Consider the following 15,713-nt stretch of genomic DNA (forward strand, 5'->3'; position numbering starts at 1 on the left):
GTTCCAAAATGTGTATGAAGGAAACATGGGGCGGGGGGAGGGTCCATTTGTCAAATTGCTACACAAAGGTTCGAGAAATTGTTTGGATTTGAACAACTTGTTTGGCTGTAAGCATTGTGCAACCGATCAGCCCTACATTCTCTGACTTTTCATTTATGAAAAATTTAGTTATTTGCCTGAATACCCTGGACCCAAGGCAGAGGGGCAGAGGGGCCTCCCTATTATATATCATATTTGAGATATGTGTTAAATCTGTGAACCCTCATTTCCTTAAGAGGTGGCAGATTTTTTAAGTCTAAATTCTTGAGGTATGCCAGGAGCTTTCAGAGTTTTCCTGGCTGAGAAATTAGTCCAAAGTAACCCTCCACTGCATCACTGGCCCAAGGTGAGCGCCCAGAAGTGCTGTTCTCCAAGCTGTTACACCCCTTGGCCATTGGCCGACCTATTGCACAGCCTCTTTACTCCACAGGGTCACCCTGTGAAGTATGTGTTAGTATCATAAGCATTTTGTCAATCAGAAATTAGCTTGTCCAGAGTCACTGAACAGGTAAATGGCAGAGGCAGGACCTGAAACCAGGACGCCCCCAGCACTTAGCTCCTACTCTTCCCTCTCTGTGTGAGGTGCCTTGTCCGGCCCAAGGTGGTGGGTCTGTAAGACAAATGCCCCTTTACCACGATTCAAACCTCAGCTGCACCGTGTCCTGTTTGTGGACCGCCCCGGTGTCTCTCTGATCAGTGAGCGAAGGAAGAAAGTAGCCTCTTGACCTCTGTCTTCATTCTGCCCCTGCCTCTCCACCACGCCAGGAGCTCCTGAAGGGCCCACCTGGTGAAACTTGATTCCTGATTTTTGTTTCAAGAATGGAAAGTGTCATTTCCGGGGTTCCTTTTCTTCTTTGTCCCCTGTTCCCCCTTTATTCACTCGAGCCCACGCAGGTTCTGCCAATCCTGCAATCCTGGGGCCTCCCCGCTCAGCTCTGCCAGCGCAGTGGGCTGTGGGCTCACACCTCCAGGCTGCCCTCCGGGCTGCCTCCGGGCCCCCTGTGCCTGTTGGCTGACACGTAGGCCTCAGAACTCAGCACTGTGGGCTGGTCAGCGGATGGTTTTCTGTTATTTGAGGGAGTAATACAATTAATTGAACACCCCAGGAACTGTACCCTCACCCCATTTTTTTTTTTTTTTTACAATCTGAAAAAGGCATTACACATTTGTTGTGACATACAGGAATGGTATGAAAAAACTGGAATTGGGCTCTGATACCCCTATCTGGCTTTTGGGGCAGAAATGTTTGTTAAATATCACATAAGTGGAGGAGAAAGTAGAAAGTTAAGAGAAAAGGAGAGTTGTTTTTTGGTGTTTTTTTTTTATTTTTTATTTTAGTGAATTTTTTAAAATCCTCACCTGAGGATATGTGTTTTTATTGTCTGTTTCTTTAGAGAGATAAAAGGGAGAGGAAGAGAGAGAAAGAGAAACATTGATCGGTTGCCTTCTGTAGGCACCCCAACCAGGGATCAAACCCAAAACCTGGGTATGTGCCCTGACCATGAATTGAACCCCTGGCCTTTTGGTGTACAGGACAGTGCTCCCACCAACTGAGTCACACTGATCAGATTGTTTTGTTGTAGTTTTTTTTAATATCGAAAGCAACAAGAAATATGAGAGCACAACTAATGAAAAATGTCAATCCAATGGGATAAAGTGTTCAGACCAAATTTTTAACCTCTTGGCTTCTATTCCTGGCTCTGCCACTGTGTGTCTTTGGAGAAGATAATTTCACTTACCTGGAACTTTGCTTCTGCCTTTTAAAAATAAAGGAAAAAAATAATACCAAATACATTTTCTATGTAGAAATATAATGTATCTATTCCCAATCAACATGGGGCAGGAGCGTAGAGGGTAGTTCAGCTATATGACTTCTTCCTCAGTAGGTCTTTTAAGGGTTAATGAAGACAGTGTGCTGGTATTTGCACACCTCTTAGAAGAGAAGTTCCCTGTGTGGACTCTAGGAGGCGTACCTGAGCACTGCTTTGCTAACAACCACCATTTGTCCTGTGCAGTGTGCACGCACAGAGCCGTGATAGTCGTGTGTGATGTGTTTTGGAGTGCAGTGTATTGCCTTTTCTGAAACTTTTTCCCTTTCTTTCTTTTTTTGTCAACTTTCTGCATTGGCAGAGCATCTTGGGATTGAATTTATGGGTATGGACCAATCATCATTCCTTTTAGCCTGCAGAATTTAGAGCCTATGAGCTGAAATCTTTTTCCCTTCCCCCTCTTCCCTTTCAGTTCCTAACTAATTTCCTTTTTCTTTAGAAGGGATCATACAGCCATAACAATGATTTCTCCGCTTTCGGTCTATGATTAGTTAACCGAAATGCTACTGAGTGCAGCAGATTTTAGATTCCCAAGCTCCACTTCGAGTTTAAAATCACCTCACCTGCTGCAAATGCACATACATCCCACATTCCTGACCCACTGATTGGACCTGGCCATGCTGTTATTTCAGAGCTGGGGTAAGTTGCAGTGGTGCCCAAGGCGACAGGAAGAACCCAACCAGGGCTCTGAAAAACAAAGACGTTTTTAAATCCATCACCTTAGAAAACACCACGTCTTAGGCTGACAGGAGCTTGACATACAATATAAAAATCAAATGTAACATAGTAACAGAGAAAGCCCTCACGGCAGCAACACAATAGTATGGGAACAGACGTGAATTGCTCTGATTTTCTGGAGCTAGTCAAGCGTGACTCTCATCACCGTCATTATCTCCCAAGCTGGGAAATAGAACACAGAAAGAAATGAGCCTTGTGCTATTTTAGGTGGAAATTCGAGTGCTAATGGAATTAAACTTGAGTCACTAAGATTAGCCAGACAAGTAATCAAACACTATAAACGCGAAATACCCCCTGTGAGCACATGGATTTGGGGCATGCTCCTTTTGCAGGCCTGAGTCCTGACAGTTGGTGGAAAAGGCCAGTCTTGGGAGGAGGGGAAGCTGAGCTGCCTCTCCCGAGGCTTTACTGCGCAGGCCCAGGCCTGCCGAGCACTGCACACAGCCCAGGAACGCGGTCAGGGGTCAGCAGTGTCCTGATTAACAGAGTATCTGCTCCCCGTCCAGCTGGTTCAGTGACATCATGCAGGGAGGGCACCCTACAGCCGCTGTTTTTTTAGGCTGATGACATCACAGTTCACAGTTAATGCACTTCCGTAGTCTGTGGAAATGAGGCCGTTGCAGGTTCTAGCAGTTGCAGGAGTAGAAACTCAGTTCGTTGCCCATTCCTCCAAAAACTTCCAAGAGAAAACTATACATTTAATGAGAAAGCACCCTCATTTATATGTGGTCCTTTGAACATCGAGAGCATCTTCCAAGAGAGAAGCAAGAGAGGGACCACCAATGTCACTTGAGTGGCAGGTCGTCTGCATGAGGGGAGTTATCCATGTGGGTTACTTCCCTCGGGATAAAAATCGACCCACTTCCTAAAAGACTTATTGGCTCTTCCTGCAGGGAGGAAAAACATTCCACCATCACCTCCCCTCCTCTCCCTAGCAGCATCTTTCCTACTAGTTTCCTTTAGGGTCTGACCGTAGAATGCATTATTTCCATTCCCAAGCAGTGAAGTAAGGTAAAGGATGGTTCAGATCTACCACTTCTCCCTCAGTAAGCTCTTCGGGGTTAGTAAGGACACGCGGTGCTGGTGTTTGTATGCCTCGTGAAACAATCCTTCCGGAGGCTTCACAGTCCCAGTCTAGAACGGCCCACCCCTAAGGAGAGTCAGAGCTTACAGGTCACTTACCACTGAGCAAGACAAGGCCTCTGGCTCCTGGCCTGGCCAGATCATACTGAAAAACGGGCTTGATCTGAGTCACTTGAATGGGCTCAGCCAGACCACAGAGCAAAGTCTCAGCCGCATCTCCTCGAAGGCAGAGCTGCCAGCTGGACCGAGGGCTACTTTTTTCTGTGCTGCCTCTCATTTCCTGTTGCCCTATTGACCTTATCACACTAGGAAAAAAAATAAGGAAAAAAAGGGGGCTTAAGAGAAACCATTGTTTACATTATTTTTCATCAAGTATTTTTCTTTTAACATACTCCTATGGGGGGGGGGCACTTGATCTAGGAAAGCGCTGGAAAATCAAACAGAAACTTACATGAGAAACATTTAAGGCATTCAATAAATTCTGATGTGGATGCAGACTCTGAACCCCACCTCTGCGTTCCACGGGCCTTGGCTTTAGCCGGTTCACGTAAGCGCGTTTGCCTCACCCCTTGGCCTTCAGCGGGCTGCCCCTTATCTCCGTGACCCGTCTCACTGGGAAATGTGCCTCCCGGCAGAGCAGGGAGGATGGGCGAGTCGTTATGTCAGGGGTTCACAAACCCAGGTCAGTCTATTCTTTTACCATGAACAACCACCCGCAGACTTGTCAAAGGACTCCCTGCGAGTAATCCTTGAACAGGTCCCATCTTTGTAGTTTGCAGAAGCAGTTGCCCCGTCCGAAAGACAGGATGTTAGGATGTCCACGCTACCAAACCCTTACTGCTCTTAAGGAAGCAAAAACAGAGTGAGCAAAAAAGGACACAAAATTCAGGGTCTTCATGTTCCTGGCAATAATACTTTCAACATTCCTATTTCTGAACCGATTGGCAGTAACCAAGGAGCCCTGCTCCGCTTCCTGGGTCCACGAAGAAGGACCCGCCGGGTGCTACTTCTGCTGTTTAGACATTTATGCTAACTACTGATCTGGATGCCAGGTCCAGGAGGGGGCTCCAGGGGCATCAGCTCACAGATTAGCACCCCAAAAAATGCAATTCTCCATCCTGTGGCTATGGGGGAGGGGAGGCAGCAGACACAAGCAATTAACACAGGCATTCACATTCCACTCTTCACTTGACTTTTGCGGCACAAAATTACCTGCCACCACTCTTGTGTCTCCTGGTCCGTTGTCCCACCGCTGTACACCAGCTGCTCTGCTTCCTGTGTGGCTTCCACGTGCCGGCAGCCTAGGTTAGGAGTTATGCTGTATGGGGTCACCCTTCCAACTTTGCATCCGCCTTTGCCTCCTACCTGAGCACCTCCTCCCTCTGGTTTTCTTTCATTTGTTCCTTTTTCCTCCCTTAGTACCAGGCATGCTGTGCCAGGGACTTCAGATGACTCCTTCACTTTTAACCTTGTTTTGCCTCGTACCTGACTTCCTCCCTCGCTCAGTCATTCTGTCAGTCTGTCTGTCCTCTTGGTTTGTTTTTTCTTTCCACTTCCAACCCTTTCGGTTTGTTTTTGTCTAATCTCTGCGGCATTCTAGTCTTTCACCCACTGACTTCTGTCCTCCCCCTCCTCCTGTTAATAATCAGTGCTATATTAATTTGATTTGACAATGTTCCTGACCTGTTAACTGGAATTTGATTACCATGGGCTTGGCTTGTAGGAAATGTTTTGTTTAATGATAAGGGCCAATGTATCAGAAAAATTAAAATGCACTTTTTCATTTCAAGAAAACTTCCTGTGAACTGCTCTCTCTGTAGAGAGAAAAAAGGTGTGGTTACTGAGACTGAGAATGTAAACTGAAAATGGTCATAAGGCCCCATGCTGATGTCCAGAAAAGAGACGTTCGTTTGTATAATATTCTCCAGTTCTTGACCAGCTTATCAATCAGAAAACCAAGTACAATTTATACTGCTGATTATGCACCGCTTGAGTTCTCTTTCTCAGTGACCTGGACACTATCTTCAGTAAGTGGAATTAGACTGGTAGGAAGCTCAGCTAAGGACTCGGGTTCACCATTCAGTCAGCCAATCTTGTTAAGAACCTGACCTACCGTATAATCAAGTCTGCCCCCCAAAACTGATTTGCCAATAGAAAGACTCCCATGCATAAGAGACTGGTTGCATTGGGGGTGCAATAGTACCTTTAGTTCACAGTTCTAAGCATCACACTTCCTTAGTATAATGTATATTAGCTAACTAGCCATGCTAGTCAATGCAGAAATAGATCACCTGTTCCAAATCACACATTGTTTGTGCTATTAGTTCCTTTATACAAATAGATGAGGTCTCTAAGTACAACTGGTGAAGTAATAATAATTGTCCTCCAAAGAACAAATCTTCACCTTGGACCAGGACTGTCCTACCCATCATGTTGGGCTTTCTCGGATACAGTGCTGTGCTACTCCATATCATGTAGCTTCTGTTCACATTTTACTGTGAAATCATAGGGATCCTTCCCTAATTTTATTGCTAACTACAAGCCAAGCTCATGTTTGCAAATGTCTTTGAGTTTATTTCATTAAGTTATAAATCATTCTTTGTAAAGACCACTGGAATATACAATAGCTGGGAAATCAAAAGAGACTGGGGTGGAGAGAGAAAGGAAGAGAGGAGGGTCCCGGCGCCAAACCCAGCTTCTTTTATTGGCAATAATTCCTGTTGTCTTTGCAAGAGATTTTTAAAAAATAAAAAGTACAGTTTTAACCAAATAGTTATTTTATAATCAATGTCTATGATTTGCTAGTTTAATACATCTGTATCTATAGCTTATAATTAAAGTAATGTTAAAGCATACTACTTGTTATTGTAAATGGCCCCATCTGGCTTTGCCGTTTATGTTCCAAATGTGGTGCAGAGTATGCTGTACCTTAAGTACATCTGCAAAAGTAATGAATTGTCACATATTCATTTTCTTGTGACTGTGGACAGTGCCATAACGCATGCCAACTGTTCAATTGTAAGTCCTGGCAGGTGTTAAGGGGCCTTTGGTGACATGTGCTCTCGCCCCTTTCCAGAAGCGGAGGAGCTCTACCAGAAGAGAGTGCTGACCATCACCGGCATCTGCATCGCCCTGCTAGTGGTCGGCATCATGTGTGTGGTGGCCTACTGCAAAACCAAGTAAACCTCCCTCCTCCGCGCCTCTCCTCCCGAGCCCAGAGCAGCTGGCCGGGGCTTTCCGGAAACCTGCCTCCGCAGCCCAGTCTTGAGAAACAGGGCGGCGCGGGGCCCCAAGGGGACTTTTCCCCTTCGTTTGTCTTCTGAATATTCCAAATTGATCATCTTTCCTAATTGCAGTTAGAAAGCACTGCCTATTTGTGCGAAAATGTTGAGAAGACTCCTGATGAGTGATCATAGTCCCATGACCAGAGGGGCGGGTTGTGTGGGGGCCCACAAGTGTGCGTGTGCATGGGGTGCGTGCACCTCCACATCCTGAGAGGGGGTGGTCGGGGGCAGAAGTGCGCTTGTCGAACACTGCCGAGGACACGTCCAATTTGCACTAATGGTTAGAAGATAAAGGAAATGCTTGGTGGTGTTTGAAATGCTGTTTTCTGATCGTTACACTGATTATTTTTTAATTCCATCTAATTACGTTTCCAGTTCAGATGCTTTTGAGTGTGAGATGTACAAAAGGAACCTCATGGGAGGAGAATCAAGCAAAACTTGCTTTGAAAGAACAAAAGGGAAAACATTAAAACAGATCTGTGCTCACTATTTTTGATCCTTTAAACCGGGTCTCGATGAACAAATAGAATCAGAATCACTTTGTGACATGAACTCCCTCCACTTTCTCTCTGACGTATCACCTCCACCTCAAGTCTAAAACAGTGTCAACGGTTTTGTTTTGTTGCTTCGTCACATAAATTCTCTTGCCAAAACTAGTCACGGGGATATTGTTCTGATCTGAATGTTGTGTTGAGGAACATGCAACCATTTAATGAGGAGCCATTAAATCAAGGGCATGAATGGTGCTTTCTCAATACCCCGAGACCCAGTGCCAGAATCGAGTAAGTGACAGAGATAAGCCTTCATGGAGGCAACCTTATGAGTCATTTTAGATATCTTAACATGTATTACTCAGTTATACAAAAAAGTGTTACTAGAGTAGAATCGTGTTACAATTGTGCCCAAATCTACAGGCAAAAACATGCACATATCTTCACACACGTGCAGTACCACACACACACACACACACACACACACACACACACACACACACACACCGTGTAGAATGCACAGATTTGAAACGAACCGTATTTTCTTAAGGCAAACCGGCAAAATTGTCCATGAAATCAGCTTTATTAATCGCACAGTACGAATCGTCGCCCAGGACAAATGACCATCTGTAAGCCGGAGGCACAGATGGGTGGTTAGGCAGCGGGGGTTTCAGCCAGATACCACCGGAGTCGTCTGTCTGCGCCGCCGTCTGGCTCCCAGGCCAGTTGCGTTTCGCGAGGAGCCCAGGCGTCGTCCTGCGCCCCGGCGGGCAGAGGTGCCCGGCTGCGGGGCAGAGGTGCCCGGCTGCCGGGCGGACCCTGGGACGAAGGGCAGCCCCTCACCACCAACCCCGGCCGAGTTCTGTGTTGCTGAGATAAGACTGGACTGAAATCACAAATGTAAACAACAGAAAAAGTAAACACTCCCTTTCTCCCCTCCAGGAAACAGCGGAAAAAGCTTCACGACCGGCTCCGGCAGAGCCTTCGGTCGGAGCGGAACAACATGGTGAACATCGCGAACGGGCCGCACCACCCCAACCCGCCCCCCGAGAACGTGCAGCTGGTGAACGTACGTGGCCTCTGCGGGGCGGGGGGCGCGCGGCACCCTCCCTGCCGGCCCCTTGCCTTATTCTGCAAAGCTCTCAGGCATTTAGCTGCTGCCAGTAACCCCCCGGGCTTCCAGGAACCCGGGGTTTTGCCAGGAGAAAAGAATGGGAACATTTTTTAAAGTGGATTTGGTGACGGAAAGACCAGCACGTTTCCTCTTCCGAAGGGCTCATTAAGGGCTTGGAATCAGAACCCTGGGTTGGTTCTGCAGGGGCCGTAGCTGAAAGAGAAGAAAACCGCAAAGGAGACTTAGGAAATGACGGGTACAAGCATCAGAAGGAAATGTTTTATTTTTGTAATTTGGAAATGAAAGCTACTCCAGCCTATAAGTGATTAGTGCTGATAACTGAGCTAAGGGCTTTGGAGTGATGTGTATGAGAGGCAGGCCACAGGGCCGAGAGATTTGCGGATTCTGATTTACGAAGGAAGAAATTAGGGCATGAAAAGGTCAAGTGACTTATCCAACTTGCTTCTCGGCAAAACGGGAAGAACATCATGCTTTCTTCTTATTCCCTGACTCTTTCTATGTGATGCCACACCCTCCAGATGGAATCTCCCCTTAACTGTTCGAGTGTTTTGTTTAAAAGTTACTAAACACTCAGCTTCTAAATATAACCAAGTCGTGGAATATTAGATTCTGGAGCATCTTCAGATATCATTTTCCAAACCTCCCTTTTGACAGATAAGGGCTAGAGCTGGGCTCAGTTTTCCAGGCTTGCAAAGTAGTATTCTTGTTTTCTTCATTTCTCTCTGATGTCTGGCTCTTTATAAGCAAAGCTTGAAGATTACCATTTCTACCCTATAGAAGGAGGTATGTTTTGTGTAGAGCAGACATATGGACCCAGGTTCAGAGCTGGTGGTTACTAAACCACCAGAAAGTCTTGCAGCAGAGACTTTCAGGAGCCTGTTCGAGTAAGGTGCTAACGTTACCAGACTTTGCCGCTTTCCTCCCCCGAGCAGTGTTCATCAGAATGTTCTGCATGGTTGATACATGCGCTCACTACAGACACACCTAGAAGCTGTCACTACAAAGGTTACAAGAGATGGGAAGCAGAATGACGGCCTAGATTCTAATCATGGCTCAAGCACAGTCTGACTTTAGGTTTCAACCTTTCGAAACCCTATTTGTTCATTATGAGCACAGGCCTCAAAAGAATACCTATTTCGGAAAGTTCTTAGCATTAAATAAGAGAAGCTATGTGAAACATATAGTTGTTAAATATTCTTTTCCTTAGATGCCCTGAGCTGACATTGCCTTCCAGGAACAACAGTGACGGTGCACAGACTGGAAGTAGCTCATTATGTATGACACCGCCACCTTTCCCTTAGAGCGAGCTAGCCGCACGTCCTGGGGAGCCCCGTGGAACAACCTTTTCTCTAAGAGAACCAGCTAGAATGTCAAGCACTATCAAGTTGAATTTGGGGGCGTTTCCATGAATATATCAGGTTCTTCTCGTGCCCACAGCCCATCAGAACACAAAGTGCCCTGTTTCATCTAGAGTATGCTTTTCCTCCCTCATCCTCCCATCGAACTTACTTTGGTGTAAATAGGAATAGCATTTAAAAACTACCTCAGAATGTGCCTCTCTCACCGAGAGAAGGTGCAGTAGTTATTGTGCTTTGGTGATGAAAATGAAGGCGAATGTAATTGCGCTGCATCTGGATCCTCCACGTATTAGGTGCTTTCTCAGGATGTGTGACCTTGACAACTGCTATTAATCCTTCAGCTCTCTTGTTAGTCTTACTGCTGGCAACTTAAAATGTTCAGTGGTGTCATTTGGGCAACATGGGCACTTGGAAATTGTAAGACAGAGGTAGATCCAAAATACGGAGACATTAAACAATTTTTTTCTTCACTCGTAACAACCATGGCAAAAAAATGAATACCGGGCAAGATTTGTACTGAATGTGTCATGCTATCAACTAGAAACAAAGTAGAAAAAAAATAGGTCTGTTTCCAATAATATGTAGTTATGATTGTAGCACCAACATTGAGGGCACCTCCAAAGAGTAATTTATTAACTTTATTCATCTAACCTAAAGGCCACAATAGCCAGGATAGGATTTGCTATCTGGCCATTGGAGAAATGAAATTTTTTATAAAGCATGTGTACTAGAATGGATTTTTGTGTGTGTGACAATGTTAATGTTTTAATTTCCATGAGTCTTCAAGTTGTGTCTCTTTGTTTATCCAGCAATACGTATCTAAAAATGTCATCTCTAGTGAGCATATTGTTGAGAGAGAAGTGGAGACATCTTTTTCCACCAGTCACTATACCTCGACAACTCATCATTCCACCACTGTCACCCAGACCCCGAGTCACAGGTATGAGAGAAACCAATTGCATGGCATTTCTCCGAGAATGAATTGTGCATGTTTCTTCGTGCTGTCATTGTCTAAAAAAGGGACAGGATACACATATGGGACAGTGAAGTACAGTTAAATATATGGTTTGGGACAAAAACAGACTTTGGACATCAGCCGGCTCTGCCATTTCATTGCTGTTTAAATTTGAGCCTTAATTGTTTTTGTCATCAAACAAGGGAAAATTATACCTACTTCAAGGATTGTTGTTCCTCAATTGAGAGATTGTCTTAGATTTGCCCCATCACTCACTGAACTGCCACACTGGGAAAAGTCTGTCTTAGATGCTACATGTAATACTTAGAAGCTGACTTTTTCCAATGAGTGAATTGCCCTGGGAAATGCACATGAGAAATGGATTAAATAGGTAAACCCTAAGTTTGCAAATGCCCTGGGGACGAATATCTGGTTGCATGCTACCAAAGGCAGCACTAGACTTCCAGATGTAGCACATTGAACAAGTTTCCCTAACCTAAGCTACTCAAAATCAGGATGAATATAAGAATAGTTAGTATGTAGTGACATTTGATAAATGTGTTGAATGAGGGAACAAGTGAATAACCTGTATCCTTATAAAACCAATCTAAATCAAGATCCTTCCTATAGCAAGTCTCTTTATAACAATTCTACTCCGAGACAAGCAATGTCGCCGTGAACTACTGCTGCAGCAATCATTTGAAATATTTGTCAGGTCATTCTCTTTCATTTCCAGTTTTGCATATGACTTTTAAAAATACCTCTTTGCCTTTCACATTTCCCCTCTAGCTGGAGCAATGGACATACCGAAAGCATCATTTCAGAAAGCCACTCTGTAATCATGATGTCATCAGTAGAAAACAGTAGGCACAGCAGCCCAGCTGGGGGCCCAAGAGGACGTCTTAATGGCATGGGAGGCCCTCGTGAATGTAACAGCTTCCTCAGGCATGCCAGAGAAACCCCTGACTCCTACCGAGACTCTCCTCATAGTGAAAGGTAAAACCGAAGGGCAAAGCTACTGCAGAGGAGAAAGAACCCCAGTAAGAGAACCCCCTGAGCACCAGCGGTCTCACCTAAGGAAGTCTACTCTAATGAGAATAAGGGGCGGCAGTGGCCTGTCCTGGCAGTGCTCCTAGTTGATGAAGTCATCTTTTTGTTTGACTGAACTCATTGCTTCCGAGCTGCTCACGTCGTCCCAGTGGCTGACAGGCAACAGACTTAACAGGCTGGAATGATCTGGTGCAGAAGGTGCAGCCAACTTGGAGTTCCTAGCTCTGACCTGAGGCTCAGGCCCACTCGGGATCTGTCTCCTCAGTTGTCACTTTAGAGAGATGGCACCGGTGATTGATAAGGACCCTTCTCTAATTCTAATTTGCCAATTATCCAAAACGCTTGTCGAATTGACCTCGTGTTCTCACGTGCTAATTCTTCTTACCTTCCAGCCTCAGTTAAATCAGATCAAGGGCTGTGTCATTGCTGACTGTCATGGGGCACACCTGCTTGTGTTCCACCCTAGAGTACCCCTTTCCTGCAATTCCACGAAGGGGTGAATAAATACATCTTTTATATGCTGCGTCTGACAGTCTTCACGGGTGGTTTCCAAAGCAGATCTTGCCTCTGATAGGGCCCTTTGTTTTGGCTTTTTTTTTCCTGGGGATATTGGATGGCGTTGGAGAATTATAGCAGAGGTAAAATTAAAAACAGAGGAAAGCAAACTGAAAGAAATGCTTAACAGGAATACTGAATTTGTAGATTCTGTTTAACCATTTCCTCCTAAGCCGGGAGTTACACCTACTCAGCACTTCTGGCCTGGCAGTGAGTGGTCACTTGTGTTTGCCAGTCCAGTGGGGTCGTCTGTGTGTTTACTGTGTCATCTCAGTCTGATCTTGGACCACCTGTTCAAACTTTACATAATGTCAAATCCATGCTTATTTGGTGTTTACATGGGTGGAAATAATTTTTATAGACTTTTTCCACTCATGGACTCGGAAGTACTTAAAACAAAAGGTGACCAGTTCTGGGCTTTCAAGCCACAGAGAACCTGCTGATCACTTCTTGAAGGGCCTTTCTATGAAATAACCCAAAATGGTATTTCAGAGATTTATGGAATTAAAGGTTGCTCTATTCATGTGTGAAAAAGTAGATATTGTCCAAAGCTGGTTTAAAATATTAGTCTTGGATATATATAAGTACTTATTTATGTATTTAAAAAGTCTATCTGTCCTATTTAAGTCGTTTTTGAAACCCGAGAAAGAGGTTAGGAATCCATGTGTTATCACTACATGTAACACTTATCTTTAAAGGATGCATTTCCCTACTGTGGTGGGCTTCCTTGAATACCTCAGACACCCTCTAGGACTGCAAAGCACACCTGAAACTAGAGATCATGAAGAGAAAAGACAAATCACTTGTACATGTTTGTTGAATTTGGATTAACATTTCTCAGAGAGCTTAATTTAAGTTCCCCAAAGCAAAAAGTCTGAAGACCAGGCCCCAGATATTTCTCTCTGTAGACACTTCCCCATGTTAGACACAGCTAGATCTCACGTGCACGTAACTCTGAGTCGTGGCTGAAAAGCAGGAGCGCTGATTGGTTCCTGTTAGCAAATGTTCAGACGATGGTGCCCTGTGTCATCACAGGTCATGTCCCGGTAGACTCCCAGCGTGCCAATGTGAAGAACAGTCATTTAGTGCTGTGCACTGGTAACATGTGTATCAAAGGCTGAGAAATATGACTCTGAATGAGCCACATCTTCTTCTCCAGTGTCAAATCAGGTCTTCTTCTAGGGGGAAAAAGCATAACATGGTAAAAACAGTGCACTCAATGTCTTGACAAGCAGGTTTACTGAGCATTATCAGACATGACATGACACAAGGTAACATGGTACAGCCAACCCTGAGCAGTCACAAAGAGAGGCCAAAGACTGATGCAGCTGTATGTTCGGGAAGAAAGGTAGACCAGAGATGGAACATGCTACGGCGCCAGCGTTAAGGTTCTCTCAGGCTTACCTTTGGATGTCTTGGTCACTGGGATGCATAGTTGCAAACTGAATGTTAAGAAGTAGCATTTCATGGAAAAATTTAAAGCACACAAATGTGTTCCACTGTTATCAGGAATAAATCTAAGTCACTATGCTCTTTTTTTTTCATAAGACATAACCTTATAGCTGAGCTAAGGAGAAACAAGGCACACAGATCCAAATGCATGCAGATCCAGCTCTCAGCAACTCATCTTAGATCTTCTTCCATTCCCCATTTGGGCTTCATTCTCTAAGACCCCTTGGCCTTTAGGAAGGTATAGTATTTCAGCAATACTTCTTTCCCTTACAAATCCCCGAGCCTCGGTCCTCATAAACTAACAGGTTTCCAGGACCTAGTGCCCTCTTGTCTTGACTCATGCTTTTATTTAAAATCACGATGGGATTGGAAACCTAAAAGCTGTGACGAGCTAGGCCACGTAGCTGATCTGTGCATGCACTCCTCTAAGGAAACTCTTGGCTACATAATGTTAGATTCCAAGGGTGCCGAATGTCCTAGTGTAAAAATCAAGAAATATACAATGCGTAGAAGTTCTTTGTTCTCTGATTATATAGTACCTTGAACTCTGTCCCCTCACCCCCCCTACTCTGTGCCTCTTATTCCACCACACTTATGCGGGGTATTCTGTGCTCACACAGGTATGTGTCAGCCATGACCACCCCGGCTCGTATGTCACCTGTAGATTTCCACACGCCAAGCTCCCCCAAATCGCCCCCTTCGGAAATGTCTCCACCCGTGTCCAGCACCACGGCGTCCCTGCCCTCCATGGCAGTCAGCCCCTTCGTGGAAGAGGAGCGACCCCTGCTGCTGGTGACGCCGCCCCGGCTGCGGGAGGAGTACGACCGCCACCCTCAGCAGTTCGACGCCTTCCACCACAACCCCGCGCACGAGAGCCGCAGCCTGCCCCCCAGCCCCTTGAGGATAGTGGAGGACGAGGAGTATGAAACCACCCAGGAGTACGAGCCAGCCCAAGAGCCTGTTAAGAAACTCACCAACAGCCGACGGGCCAAAAGAACCAAGCCCAATGGCCACATTGCCAGCAGGTTGGAAATGGACAGCAACACAAGCGCTGAGAGCAGTAACTCAGAGAGCGAAACAGAGGATGAGCGAGTAGGCGAGGCCACACCTTTCCTGGGCGCACAGAACCCCCTGGCGGCCGGCCTGGAGGCAGCGCCCGCCTTCCGCCTGGCCGAGGCCAGGACTAACCCCGCGGGCCGCTTCTCTGCGCAGGAGGATTTGCAGGCCAGGCTGTCTAGTGTAATCGCTAACCAAGACCCTATCGCTGTATAAAACCTAAATAAACACATAGATACACCTGTAAAACTTTATTTTATATAATAAAGTATTCCACCTTAAATTAAACAATTTATTTTATTTTAGCAGTTCTGCAAATAGAAAACAGGAAAAAAAAAACTTTTATAAATTAAATATATGTATGTAAAAATGTGTTATGTGCCATACGCAGCGATTTTTTACAGTATTTCCAAACGAGAACGATATCAATGGTGCCTTTCTGTTCTGTTCTGTCGAGAGCGAGTTTTGTACCGTTACCGTGATTGCTTTTCCACAGTATTTCAGCAGAACCTCCCACGTATTCCGTTTTTGCTGGCTTCTTGTGCATTGCATTATGATGTTGACTGGACGTATGATTTGCAAGACTTGCAACTGTTCCTCTGTTTGCTTACGGTAGCACCCCATCAGTACATCTTGTAATGGCACATCCCCCCAAACACTCTTCTCTGTCGTACGGAGTTTTCTTTTG

At 45.4% G+C, this 15,713-nt stretch overlaps 1 protein-coding gene across 12 annotated transcripts in view; it reads left to right on the plus strand.

Moving 5' to 3' along the window:
• The window catches only part of NRG1 (neuregulin 1), a 1,034,638-nt gene extending 1,019,241 nt beyond the window's left edge, over positions 1–15,397 (plus strand). For 3 of the 12 annotated variants that reach the window (XM_036249752.1, XM_036249746.1, XM_036249747.1), the window contains 6 exons: positions 2,170–2,193; positions 6,766–6,868; positions 8,407–8,533; positions 10,767–10,897; positions 11,702–11,908; positions 14,590–15,288. In XM_036249752.1, the coding sequence (XP_036105645.1) occupies positions 2,170–2,193; positions 6,766–6,868; positions 8,407–8,533; positions 10,767–10,897; positions 11,702–11,908; positions 14,590–15,241 (1,244 nt within the window). In that variant the 3' untranslated portion in view covers positions 15,242–15,288. Of the gene's footprint in view, positions 1–2,169; positions 2,194–6,765; positions 6,869–8,406; positions 8,534–10,766; positions 10,898–11,701; positions 11,909–14,065; positions 14,208–14,589 lie in introns of those variants that run through there. The other 9 variants (XM_036249755.1, XM_036249749.1, XM_036249756.1 and 6 more) reach the window with 9 other exon arrangements.
• The last annotated feature ends 316 nt before the right edge of the window (positions 15,398–15,713 follow it).

Source organism: Molossus molossus, unplaced genomic scaffold, assembly GCF_014108415.1.
Source record: "Molossus molossus isolate mMolMol1 unplaced genomic scaffold, mMolMol1.p scaffold_m16_p_9, whole genome shotgun sequence".
Taxonomy (NCBI): domain Eukaryota; kingdom Metazoa; phylum Chordata; class Mammalia; order Chiroptera; family Molossidae; genus Molossus; species Molossus molossus.